Source organism: Phalangium opilio, unplaced genomic scaffold (genome assembly GCF_054372755.1).
Source record: "Phalangium opilio isolate 3A_F unplaced genomic scaffold, DU_Popi_V2 ptg000082l_1, whole genome shotgun sequence".
Taxonomy (NCBI): Eukaryota; Metazoa; Arthropoda; class Arachnida; order Opiliones; family Phalangiidae; genus Phalangium; species Phalangium opilio.
The window spans coordinates 2,449,658-2,467,567 of NW_028324189.1; the positions used below are offsets into that span (position 1 = coordinate 2,449,658).

The window sequence follows — 17,910 nt, forward strand, 5'->3', positions numbered from 1 at the left end:
ACCAAGTTTCAATTATCAAATTAATATTTTGAAGCTTAGTGAAATTAAAACACCTAATTTACGTTCCATTCCCCGGTAAGCCTACTTTTAAACAGAGTACTTCGAATTTAACTACTACTGAGTGACCTTGATATACCAGAACAGAAAAAAATACAAATAGAAATAGACCTAACCTAGATGTACTCAATATACTCAGAACGCTAAACAATACTCTTGCTCGTGCATCCCATAAGGTTTTTGTATCTACATCAACAAATCTCCTGAACAGTTCAGTTATCCAATCCCCTAGGCCTATAGGGGTTTATAAGATGCACGGTACCATGTTGAAGTCAGTTTATTTTCCTTGTCAGGAAATACGGGGGAGTCAACCAGCATTGTTTCGCGTGTAGATTTTACTTATAGATGCGAAACTCTAATTAATGCCAATCTATAGGAACAGTACAGTTCTGGGAATTGATTTGAAACAAAAAGCCCAATTTTAATTTCCTGACCCGCGACTGCTGTACTTGTTTCGATTCGATGTATCACGGATAAAAGTAGTCCGCGCAAAACCCCGCCATTAACAAGAGTAGATAGGTGAAAACACGCGTACAAGCCTATAGACTATTCCCTTAATTGCAATAGAGAAGCAAACACCACAGATTTGGGACCACCGTGTTGGGTTATTTTCCCCCTCGCGCCATGAAGCACGAGCTAGAGGCAATGCGAGTCGGCTAGCCTCCCACGTGTAACGAACTAGGACTCTGTCTGGGGGGGGGAGAACTTACGATGGCGGTCTCCCGCCTGTGCATTGCAGTTGATCCTTCTCAACGGACCACCTGACGTCTGGCTCCTCGGCTCTGCGCGTGTCAGAGAGAGAGAGAGAGAGATTGGACTGTGACGTTATAGTTACCTTCCCCTTTCTCTTCGACCCTCCTATCTATAATGCTAACTGGTTTCTCTGCAAACATTTAATGGAATAGTCTATATGGACAATTTTAAAAAGGGGGAATTTGGAATTTTCTCCGTACCGCTCTCCCATCTTTTAACAAAAGTACCTGGATGGGACTTGATGTCACCTTTTCCAAACTAGACAAGTAATCTCCCGACTTTTCATTTCCTAGATAGATCACGAAATAAATTCAACTACCTTCATCTCCCCCTCCTCCCCTTCCCCCACGCCACATCCCCAGTTCAGACAGAGACAAAATTTCCTTTGTTTCCAATTTCTAGCGACGACATTTCGCTATCTTATTTATGCCACCTCTGATTTTACAATTATTCCCAAACTGACAACCCCTATCCTACGTCCCTTACAAGGTAAAGTTAAAAACCCAGCACCAAAACTTGGGATCTAATTTTTTTACGTCACTTGTATTCATAAGTAATATAACTATAGTAAGTATGCCTATAAAAACTAGCTTAGGGTAAGATACAATAGGTATAACCACGTGGTTTTGGAGTTGCCCCAACTTGCAGAAGTTCCAGTTTTTAGGCAAACTATTCTACCTACGATTTTGAATAGGCTTTATTAACCATTAATGCATGCGTCACACTAATTGTTATTACGTTATTTATGGTATTGTATAAGCGTACGAAATTAGAAACCCTTTTTTTAATCAAAATTTAAGAATAGGTTTGGTGGTATGTTTTTCTGTGGGTTCCCTGATAATTTTAGTCAAGTGACTCGAGTTGCTTTGCTACTTCTTTTACTTAATTAGAAAGCCCCCCTTCATCTCCCCTCTCCCGCAAAGTTCTTTGTTAAAGTATGGTTCCAAAATATTTCTACCAAAGGATGGGCACCAAAAAAATTGGGGAAAGAAAACCCAACCAAGAGTCAAGGCAAAAAAAGAAAAAAAAAACTCACTACGTCCCTAAGATGAGATGTATAGGAGAAGTTCACACCATCTTTGTGATTTCACTAATTAAGGGCTGGGGGAAAAGCCCCTTTCTAAGATGGGGATGAGAGTATCGAACCAGGGGGACAGAGTTAGGAGGATACAAAATATTTTTAATTAAAACTACCAAGTCTTTGTTTGATCTTAATATTTTTTTAAGACTTTTTTTGGGTTGGTCCAAGTGAAAAACTACTTCGGGTGACTTGGCATAACGCTGGGTTTATGACTGATTCGTAGTTTTATCCCCCCTCGTGTATTGAAGCGAGGGTTAGGGTTAAGAATTCAAATCAACGTAACATTTCGATTTTAGTATATAAATATTAATAAATTATAATTTATGGTGAAAATTTCAGTTCTCAGCGTCTCTTATTGAAGTGAACAGACAAAAGTAGACTAAAATAGGCCAATTTGTATTGAGAAATGAAAACGCCGGCGTACCTAAGCTAGAATGGCTCATCGAAAACTTTACACTTTCAGCCTTAAAAATATATCTAATTTTAGGATTTTTATATCAAATAATTTTAGGCCTAGTTTCCTTGACACCTTGAAATTGAAGTACTTAACATCAATATGTTTTTGCAGGGGGTTTTGTGTACGTGCCATTTTTATCTGGACAACAAATGTCCCCGAGACCATCCTCGGTCTCCTCAGTCTCGAGTGATCAGACCGAACCAAAACCAGTCATCAAAGGTATTACCGGATTGTGACACGATTTAAGGATCTTAAGTACTTATCCCGTAATGTATTTTTAACAGCTGGCTACAACTGCGTACCGTGTGGTATCACTTTTAGTTCCCTGAGAACATTACAAGCCCACCAGTCTTACTATTGCGCCCACAGAACAGTCAACCTTAAGAACAGAAACGAAGACGGAACATCCGCAAACGAGGGTAAGTAAAGATTTAGGTTCTATATATGGTTTATCCAAGTACTGACTGTATGGCCACTTCAGACGGTGGTTCAGGTGGAAGACCTAAGTCCAGAAATCATTATTCGCCAAGGATGCGTAGATCCAATGTGTCAAACCAACCTGATGAGCGATCACGAGGGGGCGGTGGTGGCGCGTCATCGGTTCCCGCTATGACGTCGGAAGATCTAGCCACGAGTGACATTTCCAACGCCTCGGAGGCGACCAATCAAACCGCAAATAGCAACACTAACAAGTCTTTCAAAGGGAAAACCTACGCGTGCAATTACTGCGATTACGTAACGGACCGTAAAGGTGGCTTGACGCGTCACGTGAAAACGCACGCGGAAGCGCCGGGAAGCGTGGCGTCATCGCCTCCCTCGAGCCCGCCTAAAGACAATAGCGCGCCTTCCACGTCAAACGCTTCGGAGAGATACTGCGCCAATTGCGATATTCAATTCGCCTCTTTAAAAACCTACCACGTGCATAAGGCCATGTACTGCGGGACGCGTCACGTTCATAAGTCAACAACACCCGTTCCTCCAGCCGTCTCACCACCTATTCTACCAGGGACTAGCAACCAGCAGCAACCTAATATATATGAGGAACGAATGGTACCTCATTCTTCGACATCGAGGATCAGACCATCGACAGAGTCAAAGGTTTTACCATCTTTACCATCGCTAGCCCTTCCCGGAGGCGCTGTACCTATCGTCTTACCACGCTCATTGTCTCCAAATTCTACACTGCCCACTTCCGGTATCGACCCTAAGACAGGACTGGTCTTTGGGCAAACATTTTACGCCGCTATTTCTACCAGTCCATTGATACTGGTCCCCTGTTCTTATTTACCCGGACGCGGGATCACGCCATCGGCAGGGGGAATTGTCTTACCCAATGGTTCCGCTTCGGATGACGCTCTATCTTTGTCCCCGGTACCAGCCTTCGCGGTGCTACCAAATCACAATAATAATAATAATAATACCACCAGGGGCGAAATTTCGAATACCCCTTCGATGGCCACCACCCCTAAAGTACGACCTTTAACACCCAAATCAGAAACGGATGTTAAAGTGGGTGAAAATTCTGGTACAGTTATTGATAAACCATTGGATTTGAGCTTAAAGAAGACAACAACCCAGCACGAAGACGAGGAAACGGAACACGTCTCACCGCCAAAAGTGGCCGTTGTTTTACCTAACGTACCGATACCATTATCACTTCCGGTTGTGGGTCAGACAATGATCGCGTCGTCTTTGGAACCGGCGCAAAGTGCCGCCAGCGTTTTGGTGAAACAGGGAACTAGTCGTTGTAAAGAATGCAATATCGTGTTTTATAGACACGAAAACTACTTGGTTCACAAAAGAATGTACTGCGCCTCCAGACAGAATCGCGACAACAAAAGGTCCTCGACATCTTCACCCGAAAATGGGGGAACAGTCTCACCCAAAAATAATGCCAAAGGAAATACAATTCCAAGCAATAACAGGAGGGAAGCGTCAAATTCAAGGTAAATCTTTCAATCAAGAATTAACATTTAAAGACTAATAAGGTGGACTACTTAATTTAGACGCAAATTAACGATAATAAAGATAATTAATCATTTCCCCATAAAGATAACGAATAAAATACTTACAGTTCCTTCTTAAAATAGTGAATATTTAATTCGAACGACGATTGAAATTTTTGAGAAACTTTGTCCGCGTGTTACTGGGCAAGAATCACGTTGAAACTGAGCCGATTCTAATAAAATGTAGAACAAGTCTAGGCCAAATTTCTAAAATGAAGCGGTACTGACTGACTCATTAAAGGGCAAGCTTTTACCCATTCCCCCCCCCCACAAGATCAAAAGTTGACGGGCATCGGGGAGGGGAATACATCTGATTTACTTCCCCCGCGCGACTAGCAAATTCATGAATTTGACTACCTCTACGTGGTACATTTTCAGACATGAAATATTTTAGATTTTCTTGACCAAAAATTAAATAATTTACATTTCTTTGACCAAAAATTAAATAATTTAGATTTCTTTGACTAAAAATTAAATAATTTAGATTTCTTTGATTAAAAATTAAATAATTTAGATTTCTTTGATTAAAAATTAAATAATTTAGATTTCTTTGACCAAAAATTAAATAATTTAGATTTCTTTGACTAAAAATGAAATATATTATTTTTGTTAAAGGATATCCCCGGCAAGATCGACGGAGTCATCACCTGGTCATTCCCCGAAAGCTTCCTCCGCGAGTGTCCTGGTGAAATCACCTTCACCCGGCGCGATTACCTCCCCTCAAATCCCAACCAACTCGGCTGGGGTTATCGCCCAACACGCGATCTACCAATTCTATTGCTTGGCATGTGGCATCAAATTTACTAGTCTGGACAACCTGAGAGCCCACCAAACCTATTACTGTCCCAAAAGACAATTACTGGGAGTTCCCCAACCTTCAACTTCACCCGGAAGTCATTCCCCAAGGGCGGGCGCCCTACTACAAGACACGGGTTTAAGGTGTTCCAAATGCAAGCATTGTTTTCCCAGCGAAGAGACTTTGAGGTGTCATCCTTGTGGTTCTCAGAGAAAGTGTCCCTACTGCGAAGTTTATTGCCCGACCCTTAGCGCCGCTCAAAGACACCTTGTTTCCCACACAGGAGTCAAGGCTTTCAGATGCACCATTTGCGGTTATAAAGGACACACATTAAGAGGGATGAGGACTCACATTAGAATTCATTTGGAAAGCGGTTGCAACACGCCCGAAGAAAATTACATCGTTTGCGTCGGGGAGGATGGTGTGGCCGTTGGTAAGAATCGAAGATTATCCAATACCAGCATTCAGAATCAAGAAAACAACCCCGACAGATCAAATTCCACAACACCGACCCCGAACCCGGAAGAAACAAACCCTATTATAACTCAGGACACTTCGCAACAGGAAGTTCAACATTGGTGTCAATTTTGCGGGTATACTAGTTCATACAAGGGGAATGTTGTTAGACATATCAAGCTGGTACATAGAGACGTTTCGGTTGCTAATATCAATAACTGTGGAGTGGTAGCCGGTGTGCCTGGTATGGCTCCTAGTGGTGTTGTCTTTGAGAAAATTCCTCCGGCGCCAACGTTAGATCGCGTTAATATAACCTCCGCGGTCAGTTTGGTCGTTAAAAAAGAGACATCGCGCGTGTCCTCGAACGGAACCGATTCGGAACATTCCAATGACTCAAAGACAAGTAACGAGAAAGTAATTCCGGAGGTGGTCGCTGGTGGACAAGAAAGTAATCATTCCTCACCGGGAATGACGCGTGACGCACCTCCGAGAACCGACGAGGACACCATTAAGAAAGAGGACGCGTCTTCACGCTCCAGTTCTACTTCCAGTAACGGTTACGCTCGACCAGGGTCACCTCCTGGTGTCGATCCGAACCCGGAAAACGTGGGCGGGGTCTCGGGAAAGCGGAATGGCTCAAAATATTGCAAGATATGCGATATTTCATTCAAACATTTATCTAACTTCATAGCTCATAAGAAATTTTATTGTTCGACTTCGATTAGCGAAGGCGCGTTAACAACTGGACCATTACCTCAAGATAACCCTAATTCTAGCACACCTTTAACTATGAACTGAACTGAATTGTTGGCATTTATATAAATGGAAATCGTTTTAAAATTTGGAAATATTATTAAGTGGAGAAAGTGGTAGTACAAATAAATTAAATACGGGGGAAAGCATTTCCTTTAAAAATTAAATTTGGGCATTTGTTTATATCATATTTATAACTAAGTTCATTTTGTGTTCAGACATTGGTGTCAATTTTCGCCACCACCTCCTCGAAAAAGCTTTAGGCGCCGATAAGTGAATATTCTGGTGGAGTTTTAAACTGTCCCCAGAATGCTAGTCTACCCGTTAACATATTTTGAGTTTAAAATTGCGTGGAAAAGAAAGTTAAAAAAAATCACTTTTAAAATAATTAATAGGGTTTTAGAGTTGACCTCTATGTATTTGTACCATGTAACATAAGACACATTCTTCGCCAAGATACGTGTAAAATAAAATCGACCCAAAATACAAATGTATTCATTCGCACTCGTTTTCAAGTTTTAACCTAAAAATTCTTTTTACAGAATTTTCTAACTGGCTTTCGGTTTCAGTATGTTAATCTTATGGCGCCTACACGATGGCTTCACCCTAATACACGAGTGTATTGCGAGGTGCAACACTTCTACAGGATCCCGTAGGTTAACCTTACCCTGGTGGGTCGCTTCCCCATAGTGCAAATGCTCTCGATATAACCAGAAGGAGATAATAGAAGAAGGATGACACTCTGTATCCTCTTAATGCTTCAGTTATGTAACGTCATTCTTCCCTGGCTCACCCTTTAAGTTTGCTTTCCCGCTCATCAAACTACAAATGGGCATCGCACCGTAAGATGAATTCTATAATTGTTTGACGTTAAATCCCCAGCAATCAATTCAACCCACAAACCTTGTCTTGACGAGGGACAAAAATCCGCAAACGCGTTTTGCCAAATATTTAAGCGCTAATAGAGAAATGATGAGGGAACTATTTATTGTGTATGTGATTCGGTTTAGTAACCTTGCTCTAAATGTTCCGATGTTGGGAAGAATGACGTTACACTTACCCCGCTTTGTGCTTGTACACTTCTCTCGAAGAGAAGTATTATATACTTCTGATATAACGCAAATTAACTCGTGTTTATTGTAAGGCCTATCTTTCCCTTCACACCCACATTATTTAATGATCGTACTATGATTATTAAGAGTACTAACTAACTTAAATCAATTCCACTTGAAGATTTTTCGACTTAAAAACTGCTAAAATATCGGCTATGAACTTAAACCCTAAAATGAGAGCTTTACATCTCACAATACACTTACTGATGAAAAGCAGACGACACTGTTGCATCATGCGATTTCAGCAAATATTCCAGGATTCCCTAAAGTAAAATAAGATTTAAAAAAATAATTAAAGTGTGTCACTTTAATCCCGATTAAAAAGATCGTAGTTGACTTAATGGAATTATTGTTTATTATTAGGTTTTTTCCAGGAAGAAAATAAAAACATATTAAGTTCGATTTTAACGGAAACCGCAACTTTTACGATCGACGAGACACAATTTTTTTAATCACAATTATCGTTAATTTAACGGTCTCCATATATTAGGCTTATTTACAATCGAATTAAATACATCTTTCTATATACAGTTAGGCCTAAAAATTAGGCTTAGCTAACGGTTTTTTTCCCGCCTGAGGCTTCGATTAAATCAATCAATTAACGCGAAAAATATCTATTTACAAAGATTAAAAAAGATCTCGTTTAAATTATTCACATAAAGCCTTAAGATCCTTCTCAATTGCATTCATTATTAGACGAGTTAGGCTTAACGATTATTAATTATCGCTAAGCCTAATTGGGCATTGTTGCTTAAATATTATATATATATTTTTTTAAAAATCTAATTGCGGGGGTGGATACTAAAATTTTGGATTTCCTTTGTACAGTTTCTGTGCTTTATTTTAATTATTTTTTTTTAATTTCATCTACGCTGATAGTTAATTTAATTTAATTTAATTTAATTGGAATTTTAATTTGTATTATATTTCTATTTATTAATTTGAAAAATATAATCATGCGTGGGCGTTCGCTCTTCATTTTTATTTTCTCAAAAGAAAAAAATAAATAAATTAAAAGCAAACTTTTGTAAAAAATAGATCATCTCTCGTTAGTTAACCCTTTTTTTTTTTCGATTTAATTTTAGTTTTTTTTTAAAATATTAACGTTATTTTTTTTTTTTTGGTTTTAATATTTTCGCAACAATTTTATAGTTTAATTTAATTTAATTAAAACGATGTTAATGGGGAAGTAGGGGGGGGGGAAGGGGCGGAGTTAATTTTAACATTATATTAAAATACACATTTTTAAACTTACTTTTTCTTTGACTTTGCAAACTTTTTAAAAAATATTGTATTTCTAATTCTTTGGAATCGTGTCTACGGGACGAATAAGAAATTAAAAACTAATTAATTAATTAATTAAATCAACTCATTAATTTAGAAATTTCATCTAGCCTATTTTTAGGCTAAATTTAGGCTTAAGAAAAATATAATGTAACCGAGGGATTAGGCTTAGTTGGGAGATTATTATTCTAAGGTTTAACTAGCATTAGGCTTAATGAAGGGAAATTTTCATGGGACATTGGGTAAACTATGTCCTACCTCGTGACCTTCGGGGGTCGTTGCTGGGCTTTCCGTGACGGAAGCTAAACAAAAGGGACCGTCGCAAGGTGGGTTTTTACCCTTTGACGCCGATGAATGATCGCTTCCAGCGCTGGAGGAAGGATTCCGTCCCGTTTCCATGATATGATTGACCAAGGCCTTGCAATCGCGACAAACAGCCACTAAAGGACCCGTAAACTTCTGTCCCCCGTTAACTTCGTCTAAAATATCGTAGACAGGTGACCGCGGTACCGAAGACTTGACTTGAACCGTGTTGGAACGCGCTAAGGGAGCCGGTTTCTTCCTTGGTTGAACTTGTTGCGTTCGACCCATTGAAAAGCTGAAGGATTCAGCGTGTTTTAGTTTCCAGTTACGTTTATTGTTGTTTTTGGAAGCGCTCGTGGGAGAAACTCCGTTATTTTTGGGCGTTTCCTCAGCTATATCTTCCATGGAAGATGCTGATGGCGTCTGACTACCCTTTGGGTCAATATCCTCCATGTTTAACTCGATCGAACTGACCAAAACATTATTATTATTATTGAAATTACAAGTTAAATTTACTGCTCTATGGAGTAATTACTTACTCGGAGTAATCGACATTGTCCGAGAATTTCCAAAAAGGTAAACTAGTGGGTTCTTTTTCAAAAGGTGGGCTTGGAGTTGGGCTCAACATATAAACGGGTATTTTGGCAAAATGCTCAGTTGGAACTTTCATCTATTATAATTAGGACCCGGGCTTAGAACGCGTCATTAAAAAGTTTGTAATTAGCCTTATTCCTGATCAGCGCCATCTACCCATAGCGGTGACTTTGAGAACTACTGTAAGCGGCAAGCCAATCAGATGTCGCTAAAATCTGGTGACGTCATTTTTGGTAAGACCCGAGAGTGCCAGTCAGTGACGTCACCAGATTTTAGCGACATCTGATTGGCTTGCCGCTTACAGTAGTTCTCAAAGTCGCCGCTATGGGTAGGTGGCGCTGATCAGGAATAAGGCTAATTAAAGTAATTAACGAACCTTAGTGGCGCATTTAACGCAAACAGCTCTTTCGCACAATTTACATTTGTGTCTCCACGGACCAAATAACGTAAAACGTATTTTTTTACAGGTAAAGCAAATCTAAACGATACACGAAGTTAAATTGTACTTTTTCAATCAGGAGCTGATCATAATCTTAATCTTACTTTGCCCTTGATTAAATCATCGTACAAGAGTCGATCACCAACGACCGATTCTAATTCGGCTTTAGTCAATACGTTTCTAATATGCACCACTTCTTCCAAGGTCAAAGACAAACACTCCAAGGATCTCCAATGAGACTGAATTCGTCAAATTATTTTATTTCAGACAAAAAAGAATAGATAGATAGATATAAAATAGAAAAATTAAATATTATGGCGTTTAAAATTGATACATGAAAATTTAAAAAACGGCATTCTAAAATGACATACGCAGCTCCAGTAGTTCTCAGAGTAAAGATTGCTTGGGGATTGTTGACTCCCGCCACTTGACTTGCGACTGCCCACAGATTTGTTGTCTGGTGTTGAGATGGTAGAAACGCTACGTCGCCTTTCGTAGCCCAAAGACACTGGCGAATCTAAGTAAAGTTAGTTTAATTACGGATTGCAATTAGTTAAAGATTTAAATTAAATTTTCGGTATTAGCGAGAGGGTACCTTGATGTTTATTGTATGACGTTGAAAAATTAGGTAAAGACATTGGTTGGTCTGAGGTAGGTGTCGTCGTATCAAAGTCATCATCGTCATCCTGAAAGATACCGAAATTATTTTAACCACGTGGTCAACTTAATTAAGTTTAACAGTCACAGTTTTATTTTATTTCGAAATAAGTTTCGCAGATTTGTAAGCCAGTATAATGGGGATATGGTAGCCCAAAGTGTCCGCTATGCATTGGGCGTACTCGAGTACTCATAAGGGGGGGGGGGATTAAAAATGCAATGTGTATATACTCACATCAAAACTAGTTGATAACCTAAGCTCCAAATCAGCTTTAATTAACCTTCTTTGAGGCGCTTGTTGTGGTTGTGCTTTCTTGTCCGTTTCTGGCTCGGATACTCGAGTCGATTCCACTGAAAATATACGTAAACAAAAACAAAATTAAATTATACCAAACAAACAAATAAATAAACGTACATAAACAGCGAAGACTTTCTTTATAATCTAGGCTAATATTCTTTTCGATTAAACACGATTAATATTAACGTCCCGCATTTTATAAAAAAAATTAATGACACTGATATTTGAACAATACTATATCTACCCTTCGTGACCCACTTAAATAATTCGTTTTCGTTCAAAGTTCGAATTACAAATTTCCTTTTTAAAGAACGATTTTCCCCTTCTTAAACTAAATCACCTTGAAAGATAATACAATACTCTAGTTAAATACTCGAGCACTCTTAAAAGGAACCGAAAATCAATTATAAAACGCGTGTAATGAGATACATTCTAACACTGCAAATACGTACCTAAAGATTTTCTTAAAATAAAATAATAAAAAAGTTTAGGCGTGGTTCTCATTTTACAAAATGTTAAAATAAAATAAGTTTTAAAGAATTAAACTAGATTTATAATTCTATGTATTATAATTTTTGGGTTTAAACCGTAAAAAATAAATTCCTCGGTAATAAATAATCGTTAATAAAATAATTAAAATTAATTTGCATATTTAATTTAATTATAATCAAAACAAATCTTTTCCAGTATATTAAAATTTGTCCTAAAAATGCAGTGAGAGATATTTTTTCTTTAAAATGCAATTATATTGAAAGTAAAACCTTTCACGCGCGAAAAGGTTTTCTTAAATTATCTCGGTACCGGCAAATGATAGATTAGCGCATTGATACGTATCGTAGCGATAAGCTTTCCATTAAAAGACTATAATTAGGTTTAACAGGAAACCATTAGACACGACGACATAATTACATGGGTATTAATGCGCCAGTCAGGAAATTAAAGTTTAATAACAAATTCAAAGAAAAGAAATATTATTTGTAGATAATTAGTATCAAAAGACTTTTATAATTATATTCAGTACACCTAAACAAGCTTCCCCCTACTAAAGAGCGTTTGCCCCCCCCCCCCACGTTTTCCATAAGTAATATAACAAAATTAAGTATGAAATTCACATAATTAATTGAGAATATATATTATTCCCAGTATACTATAATGGGAAGTGTCATACTTATCTGCATTATATTACTTATTTCATAAGTTCATAAGATATGTTCCATAAGTTTGTCAGTGGATACCGAGAGCTTGTGACGTAGGTGTATGTAACGTCATAGATTCCGGTGAGTCGCTCTCAAAAGGAAGATGAACTGCAAAACTAACCGAGTCTAATCAATTCTAGCTTGTCGTCCTCGAACTAGCTCGAGCTGTAAGTCTCTCAGTAGCATTACGAACTATTGTAAGTGTCATACTTATGAAGGAACATATCTTATAAACTTATGATATTATACTAACTCAAAGGACAAAAAAAAGGGGGTTAAACTTATTAATGACTCGACTTCTAATTAATTCTGTTTCTAATTAAATTAATTGGCATCGCAAACGTGGCGTATCACCCTTAATTAAATTAGCATTCAAAAGAGCTATCAAAAACGAGCCATCCCTCCGGGCAGATATTCGCCAGCTTAGAATGCACCGTATTGTCTATGAAACACGATGAAAATGATATACAAATTAAGGTTGATTTCAACTTAACAATAGTAACAACAAAACATCTAGGTTACGTTAGCGCTCCGGCCATTTATAACACGATTTGGACAGCTTGTTTATTTTTAATCTTATGTAGTAATGAGTGGAATGTGGGTTTCACGTTTCAAGCAAAATTTCAAAAAAAGGGTTAAGAGTCCACCATTACGTCACGACCATAAAACACGGGGGCGGTGCCGCCACGTATTATTGCTAAAGTTCAAACTCGAACTGTCACAAAAATAAAATAATTCCGCGTTTTAATTATTTAACTTCTATTTTTGTCCAAATCGATTAATTATTATTTTCTGACCTTAATAGCTTGCAGTCTTAAAAGGGGATGATTTTAAAGTGATAATGAAATGAATAATAAAAACATCAAAATCATTTTAAAGAATAAAACGTCTACCAAAAATATACAGTGTTTCTAACAGACCTTTCATAAACACCCTGTATAAAATTAAGGTTTTCTTGTTTTTTCCGTATGCGTTCATCCGATTACGATGAAACGTTGGTGAGCTGTTTGTTGGGTGTACGCCCGCAAAGGTTTTAGAAGTGATTTGGTTCAGTTAATCAAAGTTGGGTCCGCGAACCCCTGCCATTAATATTTTTAGCTTTACGGGTTGTCTTGTCAACATATACAGGAAAGTTTCCCGGTTTCTACTGCCTTAAAACACCGGGAAACGCCGGGTAGCAACCACAAGTTTTAAAATAAATTAACTTAAAGTTAAAAGTTGACGTATTAAGCCTAACGCTCAATTTTGATAGATAAACAACGTTTATATTACGAACCCGTAATAAACAATTACAGAACGTTGATTTAGTACGTCTTTTGAAACTTTATATTCATTAAATTAAAAATTAACGGGTACTTATTTATATTTTTGGTACAAGTTTTCTTAATGATTTTAATTTTAATGTTCTTTCATTAGGATCTAACTTGTATTAAAAATTTCCGATTTATATGTTCTTTTATTCGGATTTAAATCGTATTAAAATAATTTTATGATCGTTTCATTAACCCTTTAAGCAGCAAAAACACATAATGACGTTGAAAGTGTCATCCAGTTAATAATAGAAATTATATAGCGTACTCAATCAAATTCTGAAAACAATGCCCTTCGAGTCGATATATTTTCTAAAAATAAATTGAGTTAACCACTAAAGAAAGGACCTAGCAATTTTGACAAGAGTCGAATGAAAACTTCCTTTTAATCTTTAAAAATATTTCTTTGGAGATAATTGGCGCGTTTCAATAGAAAATATTGCTTCAAACAATTATGCAAATTAGATAAAAGAAGTAAAACTGTTCTCGATACGCGGAACTTAAGTTAAAATAAAAAATCATAACCACATCGACCGGTTTTACGGTTATTTATAAAAATAAAGACAAAACTTAACGGCCTGGGTTATTTAGTAAAAAGAAGTTCGTAAATGCCATGAACTTATAATTAATGTCTGGAAAATTAACATAAATTTAAAATAAAAGAATATAATATAAAACTTACGAGCTGGTACATCCATAATGCAAAGCATCTCACGACAATAACTTTAACACAGGCGATAAAATAAAATCCAAATTTTGAAAGTCCATTTGATTTTAATAAAACCTATATTATTATTACGGTTGGGTCAATATCGACCACACAGAGTTGTTGTCCCAATGACCCCGAGATCTAGTTTCCGTTGGTCTAACTAAGCCTAAAGCAGGCTACACTTTTCGATGAAGCCGGCTTCTCCGAAAGCAACTCTAGTCTCAGCTTCTGACAATCCCTAACCACCTATAACACGCAGTCTCTGTCCGAGACGGGAGTCGGAAAGAGAGTCGAGCCAGTATCGAACCACGAACGCAAACTGCGAAGCTACGCAGGCAGCACCAACGCTTTCCCGACGTTCGTTGCAAAAGCCCTCCCTCTCAAATGTTACGTAGTACCCGAAAAAAAAAATACAGAAGTAGCACCTTTACGCCTTTGACTCTATTGGCATCTACGTAGGAATAACATCTCGTGAGACTACCATACCACACGAGACTGTTAGCTCTATAGCTTTCTCTGTTTTCTATAGTAAAGGAAATCTAGGTTGAATGGAGACCCCCCCCCTTTTCCCCCGGGGAGCAGATTTACTAATGTTGGTTTGCATTGATGGAAAGGTGTTTAATTGGGTAGGTTTGGGTGTGTTAATAGTGCAAAGTGACTTGGGTTTCGATCCGTCTAAGGAGTATAGATATTAGAGAATACGTCTCGCGCGCTGATCGATTTTTCTAGTGGAATTAGAAGTATATTAACGCGGGAAGAACCGAAATTATAAAAACAGTGAAAGTAAGTTCAATTTACATCAATTGATATGTTGTAGGCCTAGTAAGTTATTTATTATCTTGGAAGACTCTAACAATACGGTTTTTATGTTAAATAAGGTTCTTTTCAAGCTGGTATATAGGAAATCTTTGGAATTTTTGTTGGCAATTTCCACGTTTTGCATGTTACGGCTGAGATATTAAATACACTGAAACTCACAACTTTTGGATTTACCTGTGCATTACTACTACTACCATAAACTCATAAGATATGTTCTATAAGTTTGTCACTGGTTACAAACTGGAGCTTGTCATGAAGTGACAACGTAGGTGACACGTCATAGATTCTGACGAGGCGCTGTTAAAAGCTTAATACAGACTAAATAGGACCTAGATGGACTGCAAAATTAACTGAGTGGTCGAACTAGTTATCTCGAGCTGTAAGTCTCAAGTATTACGAAGTATAGGTAGTGTCATACTTATGGAACATATCTAATGAACTTATGCTACTATACTAAAGTTTCCGCTCTTAGTCGAAGTCGCTTCACTTTTGGGGAAAGAGGTTCTTAGGGTGAGCGCCGGTCAAACATCATAACCATTACAAAGATAGGGGGAAAAATATCTGAACCGTGTCCAGATCTGCACCAGTGAAATGATTTCCATCAATGATGTCGGGATTGCGTGCATTCTAACTATTGCGAAACGCAAAAACATGCCCTCAAAAAAGAAACAGTATATACACGATAAGGAAACGAACATCGTGACAAGATGCCATTAAACTAAAATGATAGTACAATTTAATACGTAAGAAACAAGGTCAAAGTTCATTATATAAATCTGATAAAATTTGATTACGTGATAGCGAGCTCCAATAGCTGTTTAATGTACAAGGTGTTTCTGATAAGTCTGCATGCATAAATTAAGGGGGATGTTCTTTGGGAAATCAATTTTGAGTTGAAAATGTAACTTCTATCTCCATTTTTTGAAGTCTGGGCCACTGTATTTTAGGGTTGACCCCTTAATAAATTAAATTAGAAATCATTGTCTTAATCAGTTTCTTAATTAATTAAATTTCAGGGGTCATCCGTAAAATATTCCTGCAATCTTCCCCATTAAAATAAACTTCTGTGGCGTTATGAAATGATTTTTATGAAATACTAAAAACCATAAATCCGTTGGGAAAAATAACGAAAACGCTATCTAACGTCCGTAAAATACTTCATCAACAAAATCCGGTTGGAACGTAATATTTTTTTGTTAACTCAACTAGATCTAACAAAAAAAAAACTGGTAGTTGTTCAGGTTTGGGGCGCGGTCAAGCGGACAGAAAAACACTACACCTGTACCTGGAATAGGGAATTAATACCTAATGTTAAACGTTATAGAGATGAAAGTAGCCCGGCCTTCGACACACACAATATAATATAACATTGGTTGGGCGGAAAAGTCATGAGAGTGGAACACACCTACCCCCTAAATGCCACGACATTAGAGAGGTTATACAATTGACTTTCTAAATAAATTCTTGTACTAAAGGTATAAGGTAAAATTGCTTAAACTGTCTATAATACCTTTGGAAGGATGTAAAGAAAAATAAAATGCTTTTGAAAAAGGTTTATTTTTTCAATCTATAGAAAAAAGGGGTTTTTTAGAAAGTTGTTTCCAAGTTGGAAGTTTTGTTATAACGTTTCAATGGAAATCTCCCGCCAAATTTCTACTTATTAGAACCAGTATGCCTAGAAATAAGGCGAGCCTTTGTCTGGGCATCACTAACTTCCGGTAAAGCTGCGGGGGAATTTCACCCGCACTAAACAATAAAGAACGTAGGAGACAAGACACCCGCTAACCTATAATTGGATTACATTCATTTACTCTGTCAAGCCGGACACAGAGAGAGAAAACACCCACCCGAGGGAAATAAATAATGCTTACCAAGGCTTAAGAACTATATTGTCACGTTAGTTTGCTTACCCACTCAACCAAAGTCTCGCGTCCAAAGGAAACGTGACCCGAGGAGTCTAACAGTTCTCCTCTCCTACTAAACAGATTCTTAGGGTTGAATTTAATCATATTACCGGGATTAATGACTTAAATAGGAAGGAAGAACCCTTTTATGAGTCACTGGCGTAGGATTTCGGAACCTACGTAAAGTTTCTTAAGTTCAAAATGGAGGTAGTAGAGAAGAAAAAATGCTGCCAAAAGTTTAATAATTGTTTTCCGGTATATTAGAAAACATAATTTTACGAATGCATACCACACCTTCATTTCTAGTTATTAATTAACCCTAATTAATATTAGAGGGTTTATGAAACTGACGTGGGCCTAAAGCGCCCAAGCAGTTAAAATTTTAGACCATCGTGCTAAGCCTAATTTTAAGCCCAACATCTGCAAAATCAAATTGAGATTCGAGACGTGCTTTTCAGTAAATTTTCTATAACTTAAAATAACGTATCAGGAAAAATATTTAGTTTCAAACTATGTACCTAATTTTGATTAAATATTTTTTTTTAAAAAGAAATAATGTCAAGCCCTAAATAAACAATTCAGGAGGTGCTTAACAAAAAAATAATATTATTCAATCCTGATAGTCTTGAAATTTTTAATTAAAAATATTGGTCTTTATCGATAGGGACGGATAATGTTTTATCAAATTTGGGTCACTCGGGAAAGCTTTCAAATTTTAGTTTCGGATTAGTTCTCTCACTCCATCTTTAATCTTGATCATTGGATATAAGAAGTGAATTAAATCGACATCCCGAAGTTATCAAAAGCTGCTTGGATGACTAATGATATAATTTCGGGTCATGAATATGAGAACTAGTTTGATAGAAATATTGACGAATCATGTGTCGGTAACGTTATTTTAGTTCACGGTTGAGTGAACTAGGGGT

General features: G+C 37.3%; 2 protein-coding genes across 3 annotated transcripts in view; one reads left to right on the forward strand and one right to left on the reverse strand.

Moving 5' to 3' along the window:
• The window catches only part of ush (Zinc finger protein ush), a 55,510-nt gene extending 48,657 nt beyond the window's left edge, over positions 1-6,853 (forward strand). Inside the window, exons 5-8 of the mRNA XM_089847557.1 lie at positions 2,460-2,567; positions 2,633-2,767; positions 2,830-4,294; positions 4,970-6,853. Coding sequence (XP_089703683.1) covers positions 2,460-2,567; positions 2,633-2,767; positions 2,830-4,294; positions 4,970-6,404 — 3,143 coding nt within the window. The 3' untranslated portion in view covers positions 6,405-6,853. The remainder of the gene's footprint in view (positions 1-2,459; positions 2,568-2,632; positions 2,768-2,829; positions 4,295-4,969) is intronic.
• Positions 6,854-7,803: 950 nt separating this feature from the next.
• spir (spire type actin nucleation factor) overlaps positions 7,804-17,910 on the reverse strand; it is a 38,942-nt gene continuing 28,835 nt past the window's right edge. For both annotated transcript variants that reach the window (XM_089847562.1, XM_089847563.1), the window contains exons 9-15: positions 10,984-11,099; positions 10,687-10,777; positions 10,463-10,608; positions 10,196-10,330; positions 10,029-10,130; positions 9,598-9,728; positions 7,804-9,527 (exon numbers count right to left, since the gene is read on the reverse strand). In XM_089847562.1, coding sequence (XP_089703688.1) covers positions 8,984-9,527; positions 9,598-9,728; positions 10,029-10,130; positions 10,196-10,330; positions 10,463-10,608; positions 10,687-10,777; positions 10,984-11,099 — 1,265 coding nt within the window. In that variant the 3' untranslated portion in view covers positions 7,804-8,983. The remainder of the gene's footprint in view (positions 9,528-9,597; positions 9,729-10,028; positions 10,131-10,195; positions 10,331-10,462; positions 10,609-10,686; positions 10,778-10,983; positions 11,100-17,910) is intronic.